At 41.3% G+C, this 19,557-nt stretch overlaps 1 protein-coding gene across 1 annotated transcript; it reads right to left on the reverse strand.

Moving 5' to 3' along the window:
- Positions 1 to 1,936: 1,936 nt before the first annotated feature.
- LOC105898754 (prostaglandin E2 receptor EP1 subtype-like) lies at positions 1,937 to 6,797 on the reverse strand. The gene is made up of 3 exons (XM_012825810.3): positions 6,462 to 6,797; positions 3,918 to 4,783; positions 1,937 to 3,023 (listed from the first exon to the last, which is right to left on the reverse strand). Exons 2-3 carry the CDS (start codon positions 4,737 to 4,739, stop codon positions 2,748 to 2,750), a joined length of 1,098 nt encoding a protein of 365 aa, XP_012681264.1. The 5' UTR covers positions 4,740 to 4,783; positions 6,462 to 6,797; the 3' UTR covers positions 1,937 to 2,747.
- Positions 6,798 to 19,557: the final 12,760 nt, after the last annotated feature.

Raw genomic sequence — 19,557 nt, forward strand, 5'->3', positions numbered from 1 at the left:
GCTGAACTCTGGGGCAGGCTGTAATGACGTGGCAGCCAATGCCTCTCTTCTTGCAATGACCTGGTTGAAGACTTTGACGGTGGGAAGTCCCCTTCGGAGTGGGCTCCACTGAGGATGGTGGCTTTGGTACAGTGGGCTCTGGGGCAGGCCATGGTGACGTGGCAGCAGCTTTCTCCCGCTTGCAGGCTCCTCAGCGCCGTTTATTCAGATAGAGGACAACGAACACAGAATAAGGGAAAGGCTCTGGGTCTTATACACAAGAACAGTTTACAGGTGGACCTAGATGCTAATACACGTGGAAACTACATAAGGCATCACAGGAAGGAAGCACATATGTCACAGACTTCTTCGCTAACAGAGGTGTCATTTCACAGAATGAACACACTTCGTAGCCTTTCATATTCATATATATATTCATATATTTATCCATCATTAAAGAAACCTCTGGGCTAAGTCAAAGCCTCAACCAGACTGGACCTTTACACAGTTGAAGGCTAGGTAGCCCAACTTTAGCAAACTGATGCAAGATTATGAAAGAATGATTTGTGACTAAAAAAGACCAAACGCAAATTGGCTATTAGGTCTAAGCCTACACGTAAAACAAGTGAATCAGGAACCTTTGGCCCCTATAGTCTTAACCAAACAATTCATTCATTTTGTATTCAAGTTGGGTCTTAAAGGAGTAATTTCACTGTTTAACTATGCATACAACCATTCACAGCCTTAATATATTTATGGTGGTGGCTGTTTTTGATAGCTGCTGCTCCCTCCACTGAGAAACCCCCTTGTGCAGAGACAGCGGTGCCCACAATGTGTGCCAGAACAGGGCAAAGGAGAGTGAACTTCAGCAGTGGATATGGCACCTATGGAGTGGTTTGTGTCATTTTTGCAACTGTGGACAAAGAATTTGGTGCGGGGATCATTGTTAAGTGTTCTTTGCAGGAGTTGTTCTGTTTTTCCTTTGCAGTGCCAAGCAGTCCCATCCCTACATTGGATATTCATTGGCATTTTAATGGGTACCAGGGTAGCCTACTAGCAGAAATATATCAGCCTCCACTGAATGAATAAGAGTAGATTAATTGTTCATGTAGTAGTACATTCATTTTATTCATCTGACATATCGCCTGTGATCTCCCATGGCATAAAAGTACAATATATCAGCAGGTGGCGCTGGTGTAGCACCAGTGACCAAGGTCAAGATTAGGACTAGTTAGGAGCACTTTTCATGTCGGTGGAAAATCATGGGTAATTAAAACCTACACAGGAAACACAGCTCACAGTTCACCGCAGTTCACAGCTGATACAAGAGAATTCTCTAGGGTCCAGATCATCAATACTCAATTCAGTCATTGAGTTAGCTCTTTGTTTACTAAATGAACCACCACATTATTTTCACATTACATCATGTTAACAGCAAAACTTGAGAAACTAATATAGTCAAACCACTTATAGTGCTAAAATGTATGTATCACATCCAATAATCATTATAAAGTCATTTATTGTTCAATGTCCACTCCCTGCTTCAAGTGAGATGACGATTCCTCTCATTTTGGAGATACTCTAATGTACCCACTCCAGCATTTAACATTTTTTTAAATAACTGAAATGTCTGCATGTTATGTGATGCACAGGATTTAACTACTCTAAGTAAGTAACCTCAGTAGTGTTTTCATTAAGAATGCTTTTGAGAATGGCGGGATATCATTGCAATTCTGTGTACAGTATTGCCTTGTGTTAATGGTTATTTTCAAATAGTTTGGTATAAAAACTTTACTTTGCACCATGTTTTGGAGCTGTAAGTGACTGAAAATGTAATTTGGCCTGCCTAGAGCGATTGTTGCTCTTGCAATCATGTGGTCTTATACACTGGCTTCATCTAATGGAACAAGTACAGTATCTCTCATGAGCTCCAATCAAAGGATAGGGAACAAAAGGGCAATAGACAACTATACTTTTATTGTTCATTATGACATTCAATAGCTTTTTACATCGAATAGCTTAATTTCAAGTCCTCCCACATAACTGGGAAAACAGTGCTTTACACAATAAATACACAAAACAGCAATAGCATTTCTCTCCACATAAAACAAAAGAAAAACTTCACTTTGTCATTGTGGCCATACCGACATAAGTCACTGATTTTACACCTTGTCAAGACATCCACAGCTATTATGCCAAGCCAAAAACAAAACAAAAAAACAAATAGCCAAACAATTGCTGTCAAGTACTGAGTTATAACAATGTTGAGATGGGGTTAACAAAGCAACTTTTTTATATTTTTAATATCAAGACCGGAAGGCAAGACTTCCAGGAATACTCAAAGTAGTTTAAAGTAGTTGCATTTTAAAGCTTAAAAATATGTTACATCCTCAGACATTCCCAAACAACTATCTTTCTGCTCAGTTGTTACCATATTATCAGTTTTCTTTTGAAAGTCTTAGCGGCATCTGCTGTTCCTTATTCTTTGACTACCATACCGACACATCACACAATTCTCTTTTTTCACTGGCCAATTACAGCTGTCATAGCCATGGTTTTAAATACATTCACATTACAAACAGACTAACATGGTGGGTCTGTTAAGGGACAATGAGTCCTTTGAATAACACTTTTAACCTCCTCCTTGATACCTGAAAGGGAAAGAGAGGTTGATCCTTATCATATGGGCACTTTAGATCTTAATCTCAGTCCATCATGGTTTGTGATTCTGGACCCTCACTTCACCCTAGCCTAGCCCGGCACAATCCTCAGATTCGACTGACAGATTTTTTCTCTGAGCTCTGCAGAGAGCTTATCTCCCAGTGCCGGAAAGTGCTTCCTCGGAGGTTGACTCTCCCACAGGTGGTGAGACAGTAGATTTTGCGCAGGACTGCCCGGCGCAGCAGGATGTACACCCATGGGTCCAGGACCTGGTTACAGGACGCCAGTCGCACTCCTGTCAGAAGAAGCCCTTTGCAGTAGGTGAGCTGGTCCTCGTCCATTTCAACACCGTAAGACTGCATCACTGACATCAGGTCAAATGTCTAAATGGCACAGAGGCAGAATAGAGCATAAATACATTTAGCCCTTATATGAGTAAAGTCAAATAAAAGCATAGAACTCCACACTGTGGATATTTGCCTTCTGTGGCTTCTCCACAATGATAAAGGTTAAAAGGGAGAGGTGAAGTATTTAGCAGACACTTTTGTCCTTAGCAACTTACAAAGACATCCAGCTTTGGCCAGGAATAGAGCCTGTGTCAGCTGTTTGGAAGTCAGCAATGCTAATCAATGTACTGCTAAGGAGATACAATAGTTAGAGATTGCCAGGACCTTGTTATGGAAAATATCTGATTTTGCCAAAAAAAAGTTCTGTGGTGCATAATCATTCTCATGCCTCAAATATTCTCATGTTATAATTAGGCAAAATAACTTTTCATACACCACAGTATTTTTGCTGCATGGCTCTCTGGTACATAACCCTTGTAGCATCCACAGTTATTTTCCATTAGTCTCTCCTCTTATATTTATGTCACACTGGTTAAAGCTCTGTGGAGCAGCTCCAAACTGTTTTCAATTCATACTAAATATGTACAAGCAAATATAAAGCATGTGTCTCAAAATGCTATAGCATACTTGGTATATTATATATACTTACATACTTATATCCATCCTATAATCCAGGTGTATGATAATTGGCAACAGTGAATTACCAGCTTGTACGTCAGTAATGTTTTTGAGTTAGTGTCGTAAAACATGCTTCTTTCTTTCTATTTCTCTCTGTGTGTTTTTCAGTGGTTTCACTGTCTATGATTGGTGTGTCACAAATTTTTAACTGTACATAGATTACATAGATAAGGTACACATAATAAAAAAAAAAATGCAGTGAATGAACAGAAATGTTATTTGTCCTTCTCTCTTGTGCCTACTTCTACTCACCAGCAGGGGGATCCAACAGATGCAAGAGGTGACCATGATGCCCAGGAGCTGCACCACCATCTCGATGTCATGCGAATTGGTGGAGCGCCGCGAGCACGTCCTCCGGCGTAGCCTCGCGTGCACCAGCGTGATCCCGCTGATGGTGTTGCACACCAGCGCCACGACCAGAGAGGCCATGCCCAGTCCGGAGAAGATCAGGACGAAGGCTACGTCACTGGCCATTGTCCCCTCCAGTACACTGATGAAGCACCAGCTCTTGGGGTGCTGGTATGTGTAGCGGCCCAGATTAAAGGACGGCAGCAGGGCCACAAATAGTGCCATGAGCCAGATGAGCGCCAGCGCTAGCTTGGTACGAGCCGTGCTGACCCACGAGGCGTGGAGCAGGGGCTGCGTCACGCCCAGGCAGCGCTCGGCTGCCATGGCACAGCCCATGAAGAGCGGACATAGGCCAAAGAACACCATGCAGCCTCCAAGGAACTGGCAGGAAGGGTCTACGCTCCCAGAGTCTGGGCTAAATCCCACTGAGTAACGTCGAAGCACCAGGGCGCCTGTGATGATATGTCCAGCTAAGTCTGTGGCCACCAGGGAGCTGGCAAAGAGCAGGAAGGTGGCCTTGGAACGCCTGCGCATGCGATTGTAGGCTTTGGCGAGGATGAAGAGGGCTAAGATGTTGGAGAGAATCCCCAGGGTCATGGACATTACTGCCACGGTGGGGGTCGTTTGGGCAGTGACATTGTGCGCCACTGCCGCCACTTTGGCAATACCATGAGTCTGGTTGGAGAGGGGAGTTGGAGAGGCGTTGTAATGCTGCATGGCCAGCATCACTTGGCCGAGGAGCACATGGAGATCCTCACAGATACAAGGCACTAAAAGAGAAACACCAATTCAATAAATACATAGAACCCACAGCACATAAAATGATACTCAAATACCTTATGTTCAGCTGTATGAATTAAATTGTAGAATACTTTTTTCAGGTATATTAGTGAATCATGATCGATTTATGATGGAAGTTAAGTTGAAAAGAAAAAAATCCAAATATCTATACCCTTCTTCCACATCAGTGAAGTGCCAACATTATTGTTGAGCCTTTGACGTGATTTAAAGATGTTTGTTCCTTTACATTTTGATATAACAAGTATACTGAGATTGTTATGCAAAGAGAGCACACAGAAAGAGAGTAGAACTCAAACAATATAGAGGACGTTGTATGGCAGCAATGTCTTTGTTGAGGGAACCGATACAGAGTGGTTTGATGAAACCCAAAGCTCTGGGTGTATTGAAACCCCTCTGCCACACATGATTCAGAATGTGAGTCATGCTCGGCGTGCAAGGTTGCCATTATTTACAGGAACTAGATTATACCTTTAAGGTATAGTATTGTAGCGTGCATTGGTCGTGCTGGGCGTGAGTTGTTGTTGTTGTTCTGAAATAATGTGAGTATGCCTTCCCTGTTGTGTCTGGTATGAACATGTCTGACTGTTATTATTGTGTCTGTGTGATTAATGCTTTTTATTTGATGCTTGTGTAGTGCAATGTGTTAATACGTTTAAATGTCCACGGTAAGTGTCATAACCATGTCAGTGTATAAGACCTTCCTTCTGTCTCCTGTTCAGTGTGTGTTCCTTGGTACTCATGGGGTCTTGCGGTGTATGGGGTAAGGGAGTTGCACTAATTAAGTAGCATTTCCCGAGGTCACACGGAGTATAGGGCACAGGGCTTGCCTGTAACTCTGAGATATCTGTATCCGTCTCCATTCGTATGGGCAAGCTCGCCACAGTATGAAGTTTATTATTTGTATTGTGTATGCTGAACCTTCACCCAATATGATCTCAGAATGTTATTTAATTCTTCTGGGTTTTTCTTCTCAGAGGGGAATGTGAGGCGAGTCAGAACAAGTACAGCCTAACAGCTGAGTGTTGCTTAGCATTTTGAATCTAGGTAAATACCTTTTTTCAAAAGGCATTCATTCATATCAGCATGCTTTGATTGCTACCACAAGCCTCATTAAATGACAAAGAGGTATTTCTTAACTCCTGTGCATTCTTGGTCACCTGTTATCGCCTTGCTGTTTCTATGATATGGGGATGCACAGGGGTCACTTTTATTCCCCTTCTGTGCAGAACACAGTGTCTTCACACTGCAGCCCCTGATTGCTTCACCTTTTCAGTCCATCGACAGATGGAAAGATTGGTTTGCTGTATTCAGAGTTTCAGAGTTTCAACTGCAATTTCAACTGAAGTTTGCATTTGACACACTAGGCATGCTAAATCACTCCCAAATTCTTTAAATTCTTTAGCAATTCAAGATATTATTATCATTTACCTAAATTCTCTAACATTTTTATTCGTTCTCTCAGGGCTAACATGTGAATACAAAACCATTTCTTTCTCCAAAATTGTATCAATCTTGTTCTTGTTCTTGTTCTTCTTATTATTATTACAAGTAGCAGTAATAGTATAGTATGCTATGTAGCCTGTGTATATGTAGAACATGAGTATGCATAATATGGTTATGTCAAAACTATGGAGAGGTGCACATTACCTTAACGTTCTTCCAACTTCAAATATAAAAATTCACCCATGGTTCAACAAAAAATTAAGTTGAGTCTGTGTTTTCCAAATTTAGTCCAGAGCGCAGAATCGTATCCAATTTATGGTAGAGAAATCAAAGTATTTTCTTTGTGGACACGTCTCTCTGTTTTTCTCTGTATCGAATGTAATGGTCCTCATTATCCAAAATAGTCCTCATTATCCTCGATGCCAGTTGAAAGAGATCATGTTTAGATTTGTGACAAGACAGTCACTACTGTTACACGTGGAGACACGATCTTGCCGCCGGTCCTCAGTCTTGCCGTCTAGTGTCAAGTTCTCAGGCTATTTAGTAGGATGGAGTCCTTTCAAAGTGCAGCCCCTGGGCGTCTCCGAAAAGCGCCACAGCGTTCTGAAGGCGCGTTCACAACAGACATACCGAGATTCTTTGAGTGAAGAAAAACATTTCCTCAAGTATGCATGGCCATTAAATCGACGTGATTCAAAATCAATAACAACAAATAAATATGTCTAAAATCCACTCATTCGCTCAAGAAAAAAAAATTCTAAAGAACACACGTCCTGCACACATCGGCTGCTTCTTTAAACATTTTTTGCAGTATTTACAAAATATTTAATTCATGGCTGATTATAACTATTATGTTATGTGTATTTTTATTATGTACGATTTCCTTTTAATGGATTTTGTTTTTAGACACAGTATTCTATGGTTCATCTGGGTTCAAGGTGGGATCAGTGCATACCAGAGCTGCGCTCTCAAAACTGAGGTAAGTGCCTGTAGCTACAGCTGGTTCTCTGCACTAACTGGGGCCTCCTCTGTGACTGACCCAAACATCAAAGAAAGACAATTTGACGGGTTATGCTATGTTTCCCCAGACAATATTAAGCTCAGCATGACCCTTCTTTTAATATTATGGCACACATGAGGGAAAGGGCTAAATGTGTTTGGGGAGAAATCAAATAGTTAGGTAAGCAGTTCTTCTGGCGTGGTGAACTACACCATCTGTTTCTATAAACACCCCCTTCTCCAAGAACACAGGTGTTTGTAAGGACTGCACTTACACCCCCATGTCTTTTGAGCTTCTTGACGTGAAAACAAGCATATCTCTCCACGGCAAAGCATAACAAAGTCTTCTTTCAGCCACACAGTAGTTACCCGGTATTTCCTTCATCTGCTATCCTGTCATGCACACCAAGAAATATTTCAGAGGAAACTAGCCACAGCTTGACTGACAACTTAATAGGAAAATTCATGGAATTTACCTCCACATTGTGCATGGGGGAATGTATGTGTGCTCGATGGAAAGAGAGAGGGAGAGGGTCTACTCCACTAGTATTTCTCAGCGTCTTTAGTCTTGACAAAACCTGAACCTGACATTGCAGTCGTATATGGCCTAGACCCAAAGTAAGAACATCTAACATAAGAACATCTTTCAAAATATTTTAGTGGCCCTCTATAGCCTCATTTTAATCTAAGGTTTAGCTAGTTTCAAGCATCATGTGTGTACATCAGGCATGATGTAATATATTTCCACAGCTAAAGCAATAGCACTAGGCCTAACCTTCACAACTGGATATCCACAGAGGGATAGGAAAGGGAATTACCACATCCGGGATTCCAACAGCTTTTCAAATAAACCAACCTAGACAGTAGTGGCATGGCTGATGGGAAGGGACTGCAGTCACCGCAACAGGCTTTGTGGAGGCCTCCCACATAGACCACAGGGCTTTGCTCTATATCAACCTTTGTGTTTTATGAACACATAACACACTTAATGGAGCCAAAACAACTACAATTATTCAGAGAGTGAACAAAAGGCCAGTGTCCATTCATCTCCACCATTAACCCCTTAGAGTTCACGATCGCAATAGTGAGGAATTGACTTTAAACTGCACGTGTCTCCGAGGAGCCCCATGAGCTCTCAAAGGCACACACCAGGGCTCAGGGTGACTTATTTTTGAGTTGAATGATAGAACTGACAAAGAATGATCTGGTTTTTTTGTCTTGTATCTTCTGTGGTAATGGGCCACAAGCCCCACAGCCCTATGGAGCATTCCCTCCCACAACGACTGTGAGTGTTCGGTTTGGCTTAAAAACACATTTTCCACTCCTGCGTTTTGTGGTCTGGCCCCATAAATCCATATCTTGACACAAAGTTTTGCCGTTGAAAAGCTTGCCATTTGGCTCCCTCCACTCCTGGGTCCTCCAACACCACATCCCCACCTTCAAGTTGTGTTTTGGGAGACCAACATACGAAGGAACCGCCTCTCTTTTTCAGATGAGTCTCTGGCAGATGCACTCTTTCAACTTAAAATTTGCACACTGTCAACTTACAATGATTACTCTTTCAACTTAACATTAGCACACTTTCATCTTAAAAGTTGCACACTTTCATCAACTACAGTATAGTGCTTTGGTGTCTTTATCTCAACAGTGAGGAAGCACCTTCTGATCTGATGAATGCCTATACTGAAGTGTTGCTCACTGGCTTGAGATCATAGGCTAACCCAGACCAGTTTGAATTCTGGGTTAAAAATGTTGGACCATTATTTGGGTGGATTTTTATGTTATTAAAGATGGTGTTTATTATGACCCAGTCAACTTGTAGAGCAAAGTGCTACTGACACAGATGCTATGGGTTCAGTACCAATGCAGGGAACATACTGAAAAAACCTGTACAATTGTACAATACCTTGCCTTAGATAAAAGCATCTGTTAAATGTAAATGAAAAAAATGAAAAAATAGCTCTGATGACAGCCCTCTGTAGATCTGTCCAATTTGAACATGGAAAGACATTTGAACAGATACAAAACAGACAAGTCTCTGCATAAAATTAATGTAATTTCCATTTTAACTTGGGTCTTGCTTCTCGCTGTGTATACAATGCACTCTCTCAGGGATTGTAGGTCAGATAGTTTGCTGAAGTTCCTGTCTGTTGAAATCCCAAATGTCTTATGCAACAGAGGATTAGTTGGTGAAAGCATAGAGGGAGGCAATTCTGTAGCCTGACTAGCTTCTGATGCTTCCTCTGTGAAGTAAAACCCCTGGGGATAGATGAAAAGCTTGTCCAAATTAAGAAATACTGTGTTGTTGAATTGTTCCATCAGCACCTTTTCCTTTTATCCACCCATGGAAAAGAAAATAAGAATACCTAGATTTTCTAGACAAGGGGCAAATTGAAACAACTCACTGGCTTTAAGAAAGAAAGACTCTTTCCACCTCAAAACTGTACAAAGTTTAGGAGATGAAGAGATAGTCTGGACAAGGACTTGAAGCAAACTCACTTCAGACAAGGTCTTAGAATAAACTGTGATGTCCAGCCCCCTTCCATGACAGAAATGTAAAACAGGGTGTTGTATTCATCCCATGCTGCAGTAGCGAGGAGCCCAAGTTCCCCCTTTCCACAGAATTCCTGTGGCTTCCATGGATGCTGTCTAACTGAGACTTGGTTGACCACACGCAGGGAAAAATATCTGTGCTTCTCCATCCTGGGATCCCTGTGGTCCTGGGGTCTGCAAGGGGAGAAGGGGGAGGGGTTGAGGGCCAGAGCTAGGATGCTCCTGCATGTCATACCACTTTTTCTTATTTAGCAGACACTTGCATCCATAGAGACCTACATTATAGCACAGATATACCAAGCATTAATCAGTCCCTGGGTATCAAACTTGTGGTCTTGGTGTTGTTAGACCAAGACTGGACGAAGACTGAAAGTCACTTTTTAGGCTTTTAAAGGTGGAGTCAACGATTCTGGAGAAAGATTGTTTATATTTGAACCAAAGTCCTTGTAGGCAAGTCTTGCCACTTGGTAGCCTTCGGGCAGCTATTTCAGGCAAACAAAATCAGGCTCCTATCTGAATGAATGGGGAGAGATCCTTGACTCTACATAGGATGGTCAAACAGACATATAAATAAGGCTAAGAAGGACTTTTTTTCAGGTTTTGCGCCACGGCTATTGCTATGGTGATGGAAATAAGTAGAATGCTCAGGTGACAGTTATGCCGTTTCCAACTGTGTGATTGGGTCTTTATAATACAGGGCAGGACAGTTACAAATCCGGACATTTATTGCATTTCCTGATTCCCTATTCATTTTCCCGTCAGTGATTTGATACTCTTTTATAACGTCTCTGTTTGAACTCAGCAGCCAAACAAATACACCCCTCCCTTCAGTGCTCCCACACACACACACACACTTACATGGAACAGACACACAGTGCACACACATATAGCCCTGTGCTATATTTTCCTTTTATTTTCTTCATGTAAAAAATATTTACAAATGTTTAAAAATGTTTTCAATACACTATGCCAAAATGTATTTGATTTTTCAATGGCCTTTATTTTATTTTCATTTGAATACTTCGTTTCTGTAGCTTTATTCTGTTGCTTTGATATTGTGAACTTTGAACCAGAACCTGGGGTAACGGGAGCCGGAGGGTTGATGAGGGGAGAAGAAGAGAGAAGATGGACGAGAGCGGACGTCTAGTCTGAGCTCGATGTTCCTAACATTGTCATTACACGGTTATTATCTATGTCTGGGCTATAGGACAAGATTTAGACTGATTTAAGTTGTCGGACAGATAACTACGACATCAGTGACTGTGCTCTTGGACAGTTTATTGAGTTTTAAACAAACTGAGTAGCCTGCTTCGTGACGCCTCGCCTGGGCGCCATTTTTGCTTGTGGTGCTCGAGTCAGAACCATCGTTCTTGGTGCAGACGGACTTTGACGACTTTTCTGAGTTGCCGAGAAAGAGGAGGAATGGGTCGGGGAGGAACGGGGCTGCACGCTCGCTTTCACACAAGGGACTCTCCACTCTCTTCTCTTCCAATCTTCCTATGCCTCAAGGTAAACGTTTCACCTTTTTGTTCGCTTTCCAGCAAAGTGGCCGTTTAGTTTATGGTCACACCGCACCCAAGCAACGAACAGGCCTGCAAAATTGGGGGCAATTTTAGGTTTTGCCGGCATAGCATAGGACATTTATATTTGACTGTGTTATATTTCACTGTTTGACTGACATATTTGAACTGTGAACAGTGGGTGCAGTTAGGTTTAATCACTGTGTGTCTGACTGCATTTTAATGTTTTATTTTGCCTACATTTTCCACTTTGGTAATATTTTTGATTTGGCTCATGCACCAGGGTGCTAGGCTCACTTTAGAGGTGTAGTAGCCTGAGTTGCTAGCTCTAAAGGCTATCTAGCTTTTGTGCTAACTTTAAAGGTGACCTACCCTAGGTTTTTGACTCTAAAGGGGAGGTGTGCATTTGAGTTTCAAGGTGAAATAGGTGCCTAATTTCTTTGAAATTCATTGTTTTGAGTGAACAAAGGTAATTTAATTTACCCTTTAAATGGTAAGAGAGAAACATTTTATTTTAAAAACTTTGTTGCAATTTAATTTCATGTTTTACACAGTAAACATTTTCAACTTTTTTACAAAAAAGGTAGATTCTTGATTTCATTGCATTTACTATACTAGTATTTTAGTTTCATTAAGGGTTGCTAAGGCTAGTTTAAAAAGAGTATATTCACTTAACACTACAAAACCTAAAACCAAACCATATAAGTTAACACACAGTGTAGTCAATTGTTTAAGCGCCTCAAGTTAAAAGTTAGTTAATTTAAAGTGTCATACCCATCGTAGGAGCATGGGGGCGCTACACAAAGAACGGACAGCTAGCAGAATGTGAGAGATATTAACTGAATTTGACAAAGGCTGTATTGGATTCGTACCTTTAAGACCCATAACGAACCAGTGCATCACAGAAATACTGTGGTATATGTACTGTCTCATACATACATACACAAGGATGCATGTTCCATTTGATCTGACTGGGGATTTTGAGTGGTACTTCCATCTCTTCAAGCATTTTGTGTCAATCATTTGGAATGATGAAGAAGGACATGTCAAGCCTTTGCCTTTTCACATCCAGTTTGAGCTCTTTCACCAGTCACACAAGACTTTCTGCAGAAATTGCTCAACTCCGCTGAGATTCGGAGTTGAGCAATTAGTCTGAGTGTCTGAGGTTAGAAAACTATCTGTTTGCATCACAGAGAGAAGAAGGATCAGAGCAGAGAGAGAGTGAGAGCAGGATAACAACAACGGACAAGGACTGACAATGTTTAAAGAAAAGGAAAGCAGGACATCCAGATATCTGACCAACATAAGGGAGAAATCAATCCAAATAACACACACACACAAGTAACATAAATTAAATTGGCAATGGGTAAAAGTCACAAGACCTGTCATAATAAATCTAAACCCAGACAAGAGAGAACGCACCCAACATGTGTGTGAGTGTGCACCGAATTGAGAGTGCCACTCAAACAACAGTAAAACACTGTTCTCTCAGTGTGGTGTGGTATTTATACTTGTCAGTATTTTGTGAAGCCAATATTGCTCTGTATTTCAACCATGCCAACACTGAAGAATGTGGAGCACATATATTTAAATACAATTCACTATAATGAAATCAACTCATATCTTGGATAACGACCATACATGTTTAGTGGCATAAGTGTAGATCATTCTGCTGTCCACATGTACTAGCATGGATTCTTCAGGAAAGGACTACAATGTCTAAATAGAGATACAACAAAGCCCACTATATGGTTAGAGGTGGATTAAAGAGCTCTTTAGACTCTGGCTGTCACTTTAGGCCACATTTGGGACTTCAAGTCAACAAATAAGATGTGAGAGGGTTCTCTAAAAGTGACCACAGCTTCCTCTGTCATGCATAGACTCATGTGAAGATGAAGAAGCAGCTGCACAGATCCCAGAACTGCTGTATGCAATACAAATGACACATTTTCCACATACAAAATTAACCAAAGCATTAGTCTGTTAACTTCTTATGAGGGTCACATTTTCCCAAATTCCAAATTTCCGTTGTATGCAAATACAAGGACAATAAAGGCTTTTCTATTTCTATTTCATAGGCACAAGTCATCATGAAAATATTATACATGTTATGGGTCGTAAACATGTTTCTCAGATAACATTTCATTTCACCCATTTGTGTGTATATTTCAACTTGCCTTTTCAGCATTACACATAACTGACCTCCCTTTATATTTTTCTTCCTCGATCTTTTTTTATTGAGTATGATGGGAAGATAGGGAGGTCAGGAAAACAACTTTGTTCCATCACCCCAATCTCTGCTCGTTCAGTGTGTGATGGAGAACAGAGGCTGCTGTAGCCCACCAACCCCCTCAAATGGGGTAGCATTAAAACTTCATTCTGACAGAAGACCACATAGAAAACTGCTAGTCTCTGGAAAGCCAGCAACCTCTACCATACTGTGGGACCAGTGATGGATGGCTTTACACCACACTAAAGTTATGGAAATGGTTTTCTCAACTGGCTTTTGTTGGCAGTAATGAGAATCAATATTTGATTAATGGCAAAGGTGATTCATGGAATCAAGGCTGACATCAGAGGGACAGGAGCTATAATTCTGGGGCACCAGCCGAGTGATTAATGGGGCATTTAGGCCTCGTGTCTTTATCGAGTGTTCAGTTTGTTCAGTTCAGTTTGAAGCAATTTCCCTATTGCCATGTTGTAACTGTGGGTCAAAAGGGGATGATCATATGGATTTTATTATAAGTCTTGAAGTAAAGTGGCAAACCCATTTACTTACATGACTCCAGTTATTGGGGTTTAATTCCAGTTAGAAAAAACAAGGCATACTAGTATTGTTAATGTCTGTATGTTGTTCATGTTGACTGATCACAAGGGTACATCACTGATGATCTAAATCACCACTGCTTAGGGTCAATGAATTTTGGAAGGAGTTTTCAGTTTTAGTGCCTTAATTCACCTCTCCAAGAATATGACAACAATATGTAAGTTTCTTGGCACAGATAACCTCATGGTCCGTGACTGGACTGTTGTTTTTTTTATGTAAGCCTCAAGATGAGCGAAAGGTGAAGGAACTCTGGCCTGTTGCCTTAGCAAGACAAGAATGTTTACATCACGCCCTGCCAGGCTGTACTTCCTCTTGATCTGACCCTTGATATCACAGATGACAAGTAAGCTTAGTTACGAACCATATGTTGTCCTGCTTTATGAGGTTAATTCAGTTCAACAGTGGAAAATGTCATTGTGGCGAGTGCCTTCAAACGTATGTATATTAGGAAAAACACAGAGTATGTAGAATGTAGAACGTGGTCTTTACCCTCGACACCTGGCGGTACATTGTATTTGTGTGTGCGTGCATACACACTCACACACGACCAGATGGCACCCCACAAGGCCTGAGAACCACCAACACAATCATGAGACTTAGACAATCATCATGATGCAGAGCAATAACAGTGTGTCACTGAGCTGGCACAGTGCACAGCACATATGGTGTGCACCAGACTACAGCAGACCAGGAGAAAGTCAGATGAAGTTGAGGGTGAAATGGTGTCTACTGAGACGGCATATTAAAGTCTGTGGTTCCGTCAGGAGTTTTGTCTGAGTCTAGATGTACCTTGAGAGCTAACACCCCAGGGCACCAAGGATTTCTAAGCATTTCAGTGACTGTTAGTCAGTGCAGTCAAAGCTAGCGCTTTGTTATCGCTTATATGGTTTAGCATCTGCGTGGGGACGTTTTCCCAGAAGCATAGTTGCATACTTCGACTGAGTTTGCAACATTTGTTGTTACTGTAGTTGTGTAGGTCGAACTACAGCTCTCTTGGTTAGAAGCTTAGTACCAGATACTTTCTAAGACATCACTTTTTGATATTTAAATGAATCATCATAAATGTATTCCCGTTTCAGGTTGATATTTTATGTTGTTAACCACCACACAACCTTAATAATTGCCTTAAGCAAAAAAATGCATGATTAAAAGACCTACTTGCAGAAACGAGCATGTGAGTTGAATTCACCCATCTGCATGCGAGATGCTGCACCTCTGCTCAGTCGGTTGATAATATGGAACCTATTAATATTCTGGTGTTGTAGGGATGGAATATGGTTTAGAATTATATCAGGCAGGATGTGAACCCATTGCCTCCAAGGCACAGCCTTAGGGTGTGAGACAGTAGGCCTATGTGTTTCAGCTTACTGAGCCACAGAGCTGTCAACAGATGTTGGGTTTATTTTTATAAACAACTCTTCAAAGTAAATATGTAAAGGCCAATAAAATGTAATTGAATGCAGCCAGCAATTTTACGAGGTAAGCTTATTCGTCAGGTCGATGAATAACTGGAAGTAGCGTTGCGTAATTGCATTGCAAGGCAACTCAGTGAAAACAAACAGCTGTCCAAATCAATGTTTGAAATTACCCTGTCGTTCTAAGCTTAATAACTGAAAATGAATTAATACATCCATTTGAATAATGCATCTGACAGCTTTGCGATGGGTTGCCAGGTTGAGTAGCTGTTTGTTTTTACCGAATTTTGCCGGACATGACGTCGCACAAACCAGATGAATAAGATCAAATAATATGCTCTATGATATCCTAGGAATGTGGGAAAATGACTCATGGATAAAACTGAGGCATCCCAAGTCTCAGTGATTTGCCCCTTAGTGAAATAAGCAGGTGTGCCGGTCCACATGCTACACTAGGCCTACGTCGAAGTTTGAACTACTAACTAACATAGTTCATACGTACATAGTGTTATGTTGGTACGACAGTTTTGGGAAACAGTCATACTTCACGTTACTTAGTTTAACAATGGATCGTACCCTGTTAGTACAATGCTAACTTCCGTCGTTGTTTGGGAAACACACCCCTGGACAGGTGTCAGAGGCTTGAAAATAATGAAAGAAAAAAACCTCAAAGAGGCTCAAATAACACCTTATATGAGTCAGTTTATAAGAGCAGGACACTGTTTATGACCCTTAAAAGCCTTTCTTGCAAATACCGGAACTAAGCCAGAGTGTATTACACCAAGCCCAACATTACATTTTTTATTTCCATTTCTGACCCACTGGAAATAAGACAGACGGCAAGAAAACACAGAATACTGGAAAAAGTTTGCATGGGGGCGACTGCTGCTGCACTGTAACATCCCTGACAGAGTGTGTAATCACAAGTGAGGCTGGGGCATGATTTACAGCAGCCATGCCTCATGGAACTAAAAAGAAAAACAGAGAGACACGCTGTTCACAATCCTCCTGAACAGCAAAGCACACATAGCAACACAGCTACTGAGAGTTAATCGTTTAGAGGGAGGAGAGGAAAAATAACACGGCACTTGTTTAACCGGTGAGGTAATCAGCCCATTCCTGTGTCTATTTACTGAATAATTGCTGGCACCCATTTCCGGCACAAGCACTTTTCTCTTGTATCCTCCCAGCCCCTGTGCAGGTTTTCATAGAGGACCTGTTGACCTGTGGTTGGGCACGTACCAGATCTTGACAAAGCATGCCTATTCCCTACCATATTATCTCAAATGAACTATGTTGTTTCTGTAAACAAAAACAACACAAACAAACACACCAGTGATCAAGATAAGTGTTAGATGGGTGAAATGGTGTACTTCCCCCTCTGGCTCACCTCTTGCTCATGCTGTAATCACATTAACATGCTTCGGATATTTACGGCATCTTAAAATGATACGGCCACAGGCTATTTTTAACCGTCCTCCATTGACACATAGCATTCCGACACAGCCTCGGCTTACAGATGATTGATACAGATGAGCCTAAACTTGTTGAGGTACACAGGGGCCACAGGCCACCGTTCAGTACACCGTTGTCCTGCCATGGTGTTTTAAAAAAAAATTCAATGTTTAACTCATTGCATCCTGCTGAAACAATTTTTTTTAATTATTATGGCAGAAATATTTTCAAACTTTACATTACAATTTGCTTTGTCATTTGTAAAATGATCATATGGGCGATCTAAAAGATTCAAAATACAAGGTGACTTGCAACCCTAAAAATAACTCCTGAAAGATCATGTCAAATGATAATGGAATTTGCAGACACTAAAGAACAGCCACTAAATAGTATATGTAAAATACATTATTGGCCCAAATGCATATCACAGACATGAAGTATTCTCTATGGTGAAAGAAAAAAAAAAGGCTTCCTGAAACACAACAAGTGCATCGCCTGAAGCCATCCATTCAGAGTTACGAGGGCCTTCAGTCCCCACTAACGACTTGCCTGTGTTTCGTGACAGTGTGCTCTCTAAATCCTCCTGAGATTGTGGTGATCATAAAATCTGCTGACGGTGTTTCTCTGAGGCAGAGTACCTCTGCTGTGCAGCCGTGCCTCCCCTGAGTGCCTCCTGAATCCCCTCGCCACATCAAGCAGACCACTTTCCTGTCTATCTGCCTGCAGATAATTACAGTAAATGGCAATTATGCAAGTGAGAGTGTAAGGTCTTTAGTGGAATGGGTTTAAAAAAAAAAAAAAAATTGGCTTTCGAAAGCTATACCACAAGCAGTAATATTTCAAGCTGGCCATGAGAAATGAACTGACTGGAGAGGCTGAAGGACTCAGTTGAGTTTTAAAGGGGGAATGTGACCACAGTGACAAGTGGTCTACGGTCTAGTGCAGCAGTGACACGGTGACGGAGTGGACAGAGCATCTGGTTGGTGCCACATTCCTCATTTTTAAACTATAGTTCTCAGTCTTTGTTTGTCAACTCCTTTTAATCACTCATTTAAACAAAAATGTAAATCATTTCACTGAGACAGGATCCAGACAGCTCAATCAGTTAACCAACTATAGAATGGCAGTTACTCGCTATAGAAAGACATTTTCAACAGCATCAATGGACAGAGTAACTATCACGTTTCTGACTGATTGTCTGCAGCAGCTTGAGCCTCATCTTCCTCTCAGACTTCTGAGAGAAATCATCTTGGTTTCCTTGGTCAGTGGCCAGTTCAACCAAACTTTTACCAGAAATGCTGACATTCCTCCCCTTGAAGAAATTAACAGTCCATGGCTGACAGCATGCCCATCCAATTTCCACCCGCATGGAAGCCAGGGGTTATCTCCTCTCTCAGTATGTTGTGCTGCCCCTGTTAAATGGGTGAAATGTGGGGATATTTAGCTAAACACAATCTTCTGAAAAAGCTTTCCCGTGTAAGAGACTGATGAAAATCTACATTTTTGTTTTTGTGCTTAGCAATGCGTGACTGTCTCTCAGGGGACTGGAAGAAGCCGTTATGTTTGGAGAGGGCCCATAAACCCTGCATGGCACATCATCAATACATGGGAAAATTATGGTGGAATTTTCTGTGGGTCAGATGAAAGAAAATAATGTGTTTTGGGGCCATGGTGGGAAAGAGAGAACCTTACTGTAAAAGGCTCCATACTGGAGGCAAAATGGCATTTCTTTAGGAAAACAACAAATTGTTTCTTTTTTGCTTCATTTGAGATACCAGTGTTTGACACTCACAGTGCAGTCGAATGAAACAATTTCTAGTTATAGTTATAGTATTTAGTCCCTAATTTCTTTATTAGATTTCTTTCTTTATTAGATTAATTGTTTTATTTTTCACTCAGATGGCTTTCAAGAGTAGGTCATGGCTGATAGTTGACCTTTCTGGCCATGTGTTGCCCCTCGGTCAGTGCCATTTGATATGGGACGCTCTGGTACAGGATGATTTCTTGTGTCTATATAAATATCTTAGTGGTTCTCCTTGAGCCACCAGTAACCACAACTATTATTAACACCATCATAGTATCCTTAAATGCAGTTGGGCTGGTGGTTTCTCCTAATTCTCAACCACAACCTCTGCCATCCCACAAAATCCCTGCACAAACTATTTTTTGCCGACATTAACTGCAGCAGATCGAAAGACACAGAGGTAGTCCGCTGTGATGCATTAGCAATGAATAGTATGGCTTGGTAATCAAACCCTGGCATGCATTCACACCACGGGTGCATTTGGTAACACATGCACATAGAACATCTTCTTAATGATGTCTCCCATGAAATATGTTGGTTATTTGTGCATGGACTATTTTTGGATGAACTTCATTTTCCTTTTGATTTGGCCACTGATTACAGCTTGTCACAGTGATCTTATTGTGTCATATAGTAAAAGACCCCCCCCCCTTATACATGCATGGGGCACCTGACACTCAACTCAACTCAGTAATGATGTCTGAATCTGTGACACCAAGCCACTTAC

This window comes from Clupea harengus, chromosome 1, assembly GCF_900700415.2.
Source record: "Clupea harengus chromosome 1, Ch_v2.0.2, whole genome shotgun sequence".
NCBI lineage: Eukaryota > Metazoa > Chordata > Actinopteri > Clupeiformes > Clupeidae > Clupea > Clupea harengus.

Coding starts and splice junctions, on each gene's coding strand:
- LOC105898754 (XM_012825810.3), bottom strand. CDS start 4,739: ATGCTGGCCATGCAGCATTACAACGCCTCTCCAACTCCCCTCTCCAAC. Junction 3,024..3,917: donor TCTGTTGGATCCCCCTGCTG/GTGAGTAGAAGT, acceptor TGTGCCATTTAG/ACATTTGACCTGATGTCAGT.